Source organism: Nansenia antarctica (genome assembly GCF_963989245.1).
Source record: "Nansenia antarctica genome assembly, chromosome: 20".
Taxonomy (NCBI): Eukaryota; Metazoa; Chordata; class Actinopteri; order Argentiniformes; family Microstomatidae; genus Nansenia; species Nansenia antarctica.
In genome coordinates, this window is record NC_137693.1 from 21,367,183 (window position 1) to 21,372,780 (window position 5,598).

The 5,598-nt window shown below is 44.6% G+C and overlaps 1 protein-coding gene across 1 annotated transcript; it reads right to left on the reverse strand.

Moving 5' to 3' along the window:
• Positions 1–594: 594 nt before the first annotated feature.
• Positions 595–5,210, reverse strand: rfc3 (replication factor C (activator 1) 3; the record flags this gene model as incomplete). Its single annotated transcript, XM_080550154.1, is given in 10 exon segments — positions 595–870; positions 872–948; positions 1,271–1,340; positions 1,728–1,826; positions 2,332–2,468; positions 2,821–3,002; positions 3,433–3,530; positions 3,828–3,895; positions 4,327–4,464; positions 5,124–5,210. Coding segments are annotated over 10 exon segments (1,038 nt in total). The 3' UTR covers positions 595–788.
• Between the last annotated feature and the right edge of the window lie 388 nt (positions 5,211–5,598).

The window sequence follows — 5,598 nt, forward strand, 5'->3', positions numbered from 1 at the left end:
TTCTTGTGCTGCCACTTGTTACCTGCCCTTGAGCAAGGCACTTAACCCCTAATTGCTCCAGGGAAGCTGACTAACCACCCCACTAGCTGTGCTGATATCCACGATATACCATGGCTTCTCGTTCCATAACGCTTAATTGAAATATGAAAAAATATGCCAACCAAAAACATTTAGGCCTGTCTGCCAGTCCGCATTACCTTAGTGATGACCTATTCCATTTGTGATTACAGACAGATTGTTAACTGAACTGTTGAGCTATGAGTTTACATGTATGGAGTAGACATTCATTTGTAATCTGTTTCAGATTGGGTTCACCATTTAGAAAGTACAAACTGTTTTAAACATATCCCCCCTATTCGAGGGCTCCAAAAGTATTGGAAAAATAATAATATAATGTACAAGTTAATCATCTATCCATTACTCATCATAATACATTTTAAAAATAAGTAATCTATGCTATGACCAGGTGCAGCTTAATTAATCGCACAATCAGCAGTGAATCATTTTATTGATACATCAACCATGACAAACAAGTGGGTCCCTGAACCCTTAATATGACATTCTCCCTTTCCCCTCAACCACAAACACGTCTTGATTGATCCAGATTGAGGAGCCAGAGTAAGTTACAGGTAGGTACAGTCTATTGTTATTTTTGAACCCTTCTCCCATCACAACACAAGTGTGTGTGTGTGTGTGTGTGTGTGTGTGTGTGTGTGTGTGTAGTGTGTGGTGTGTGTGTGTGTATGTGGTGTGTGTGTGCGTGTGTGTGTGTGTGTGTGTCCATTAGATCAGAACATCATGGCATCCAGGCCGTCCTCCATGAACTTCTTGTACATGGCCATGAACTTGGCAGTGAAGGCCTCCAGGTGGCTCGTAGTGGGCAGCCATGTGGGTCACCTCCGCCTTCAGCTGCCCGTCACAGTTACTCAGCAGCTCCGTCACTAAGCCCTGGACACACGCACACACACACGCACGCACATGCACACATCGCACACGCACGTTTGAAATCAGACAATGCGCGCGCCATGCACATCCATATTCACAACAACTATTAATGTGATGCATCATGCAGCAGTTGCAGTTCTATATATGTTGTGGTACATGTGGGAATACGGTACATGTGGGAAAACTAGGGTTAGGGGTTAGGCTTAGGGGTAGGGTTAGACATGCCAGCATGTACCAAGTCGACGTAGCACCTAACCCTAACCCTAGTTTTCCCACATGTACCATAACATATATCCATGTGACTCTGAGGTGTCCTGAGCTGTACCTTCATGATGATCTCTGGAGGGATGCAGTGGGTCAGGAGCTCGTACAGCCTCCCCCGCACCTCCAACAACCTGACAGAGAGGTCACACTAATAAATAACCCCAAGAGTGCGAGGGACAGAGACACTAATGATCCATCCGTACTCAGGTATTGTACACCTAAATGATAAATGGTAAATGGACTGCACTTATATAGCGCCTTTATCCAAAGCGCTCTACAGCAGCCTCTCATTCACCCATTCACACACACATGGCGGCAAGCTACCATGCAAGGCGCCTGCCCCGCTCACTGGGAGCAATTTGGGGTTCAGTGTCTTGCCCAAGGACACTTCGACATGTGGCCAGCCGGGGCTCGAACCGCCGATCTGTCAACATTACGATCATTAGACGGCGGCTCTACCTCCTGCGCCACAGCCGGCCACTTTTTAAATTCTCTCTTCCACCTCCACCCTCTCTTACCTCTGAGGGCTCTGCTGGCTGACGATGGCGTTGGCGGTCTCCCTCAGGTACACCTCCCAGTCCGTCTCTGGTATCTCCTGGCCTGCTGAGAACGGGTACCTGGGGAGCAGACAGGACCCGGCTTAAGGCTAACCGACGAGACCGTCTTTATGTGGCCGAGCTCATAATAGGATTATACTATAACCGATGCAGTTAGAGGGATTGAAATATAAGATGAAAAGAGGTTGTCAATCAGATATGTATTTTGTCCTGTAAAGTGCACTGTACTGCATCTGTGCTATATAGAAAAGTTGGATTTGGTTAGAATAAAGTTTGAGGACGGAAAGGTATACAGTTCAGTGCTTTGATGGATATGTTACGGTACATGTGGGAATACGGTACATGTGGGAAAACTAAGGTTAAGGTTAGGAGCTAGGGTGCTACGGTTAGGGTTAGGAGGAGCTAGGGTGCTACGGTTAGGGTTAGGGTTAGGGGTAGGGGTAGGGTTAGACATGCCAGCATGTACCAAGTCGACGTAGTACCTAACCCTAACCCTAGTTTTCCCACATGTACCGTCTTCCCACATGTACCGTAACATATACACGTCTTCATAACACACACGTACTGCTGCACTCTGCAGGCCTCGCACATCAGCAGGGCTTTGCGGAGGTTCCGTCCAGACTTCTCACAGATCTGCTTGGCCAACTCAGCTGGGAGCAGCAGACCCTCCTTCTTACACACCGCTGACAGAACACTGCACACCTGACCAAAGGGGAGGAGAGAGAGGAGGAGAGAATTTCAAACTTGAATAAGTTATACATCTTCCCACTCCTTTTCGAATATGTGAAAAAGGGAAGAAAGAAAGAAAGATAAATAAATATTGAATTTTGTTTTGTTTGTTTTATGCTTTTTAATTCTGTTTATTTTATTTTATTATTGTTATATTATATGTTGACCAGGGTCAGTATATACGTATATGTTATATGAATTATTGTTGCTTTATCTTGTTTTGAAATAAACATATCAATCAATCAATCAATCAATCAAACTTTAAAGAGAGAAGTTCAAACTTTAGAGAAGCAAAGACATCCTGTTTGAGTGACATCCCACGTACCTCCTCTGTGCTGGGCAGGGGCACCCGCACGGCCAGGCAACGACTCCTGATTGGCCCGATGACCTTGGAGGTGGAGTTACAGCAGAGGATGAGGCGGCACGTCGACATGTACTTCTCCATGGTGCGACGCAGTGCATGCTGGGCGTCCTTGGTGAGCCGGTCCACCTCTGTCAACAACACAACTGTAAAAGAGAGAGAGGTTTATCAGCACTGCACAACAGCTGGGGGAAATGGTGTTTTAACTACTCTATGAGAACCATCGTGGGATGAAAAAGGAGTTTGGTTGTTCAGCATTAGACTTTGCCCAGTGCAAGGTTGAGCAAGTTAAGTGACAAACAGTATTTTCTCAAATCACTGTAGAACTTAAGAAATATAAAGGTATATCACCATTCAATAACCATGGCGTACAATGGGAAATATGAATGAATGAATGAATGAATGAATGAATGAATGGTCTTTATTGTCATTGCTATAGTACAGGTACCAAACAACGAAATTTAGGAGGGGTGGCTCCCCTGGTGTTAGGAAAGAAAAACAAACAAACAAAAAAAAAACACAAGAAGGGAAGGAGCTGGTTTACATAAATAAAGGCTATATGTGTGGGTGTCTGACCTTTGAACTCTCTTTGTGTGCTGGACTGGATCTGCTGAGACTGGGCCACAGTCTTGATCAGCTCCTGGATGACCACACGGTCACTGTTCCCCGCGTCACTGAGAAGAGGACCACAGAGTCAGCCAGATACACTGGTCAACCTGACCACAGTCACGTTTAGAAACTCATCAGGGAGACATTTGGGTCAGGCGGTCCACGGGACAGACATGCAGGACGGGGTTAGCTCAGTCATTTGACCTTGCAGTCAGCATCAATCAGCAACTCTTGATATTCCAATGACTTATTTTACTTTCACTTATTATTATTATTATTATTATTATTATAATTATTATGCCTGAGTGTCTCATTGAGACCTGCAAGGATATAGTCAATATGTTGCTTTTTAATCTGCTTACCTCGGATTCACCTCCAAGTGGTAGTTGCTGGCTATGGTGTTGATTTCTATTTTCTTTTTTGAGGGAGCCTGAGCAAAGATGAACAACAACATCAACAGAAAATCAACATGAATAGTCAGACGGAGTGTCTGTCTGTCTGTCTGTCTGTCTGTCTGTCTGTCTCTCTGTCTGTCTCTCTCTCTCTCTCTCTCTCTCTCTCTCTCTCTCTCTCGCTCGCTCGCTCGCTCTCTCGCTCGCTCTCTCGCTCTCTCTCTCACTCTCTCTCTCTCTCTCTCTCTCTCTCTCTCTCTCTCTCGCTCTCTCGCTCTCTCGCTCTCTCTCGCTCGCTCTCTCTCTCTCTCTCTCTCTCTCTCTCTCTCTCTCTCTCAGAGAACAAGAGGTGTGTGTGTGTGTGTGTGTGTGTGTGTGTGTGTGTGTGTGTGTGTGTTTCTCTCTCAGAGAACAAGAGGTGTTTGTGTGAGTGTCTGAACGTCCTATGTGTTTGTCATCCTGGTCTCACCGTGATGGTCTGGTGTTCGATGCGCAGCTTCTCCACGCCGGCCCCGTACAGCTCCCTCAGCAGACACATGATGCGGGTCTTCTTGCCTGCCCCGGAGGGCCCATACACCAGCAGGTGAGGGAAGTCTCCACACTGGACCTGGAACAGACACGGACACTTTCATCAGGGATGCAAACTGGTGATGGCCCAAAAAAGGTGACAACATATCTTTTTTTTTGCCTGAAAACAAAAGAACATTTATGAACATTGTTGATCTATTTTGAGGTTAAAACGGCTGAAAGGTGACAAGTTTCATATTCACTTTGGGATTTTTACATTTTGCACTCTTGCATCTCATCAAGAAAGTCTTATGAGATCAACAACAAAGCTTATATGGAGAGGATTGTAGCTCTACAAAGATGATAGCTATTCTAGTCTAGTTTGGAAATATCTGGCTTATAAGCATCTTGGTTCATTAGCTAGCAAGGTAACCAGAATGGACATCAACACAAAAAATGGGATTTTTACATTTTGCACTCTTGCATCTCATCAAGAAAGTCTATTAGAACAACAACAAAGCTTATATGGAGAGAGGGTAGCTCTACAAAGATTAGCCTATATTCTAGTCTAGTTTGGAAATATCTGGTTTATATATAAGCATCTTGGTTCATTAGCTAGCCAGGTAACCAGAATGGACATCCACACAACATGTTTGCTAGCAGGCTTGAGGTTCTAAACTGTTACAGCCTATTTCAGGCTCTCGTGTTTAGCTTAGCTAGCGAGTTAGTTAGTGGTTTTAACTTTTATCTTTATCTTACCAGGTTTTTCAGCTGGTTCGCTTGTTCTTTATGATAGTCCAGTTTCCCCAGAGAGGTCGGTCTGTATTTGTCCACCCACAGACTCATTTTGATAGGATTTATTTGAAGAAGTTGCACACTAAATTGCGTGTGTGCTGTTGTCTTTACTCCCGCGAAATACTTCTAACCCGCGCTGTCAGTGGCTGTGTTCGAAATGGCATACTAGCATACTGCATACTAGCATACTCAATTAGTATATACTGCATACTGCCTACTAAATTCATAATAAGTATGCCAATACCAGCCGACCGGAAATCTAGTATACATTTCTCGCATACTCAAATGTCACATAATCTACAGTGTGAACGCACTGCATACTCAAAATCAACGTCATATCTAGTATGAGTAGTATGCTAGTATGCCATTCCGAACACAGCCAGTGAGTCTGAAATACTACGTAGCGTCTTGAGGGACAAACTTCATAGTTGGGCGTTTT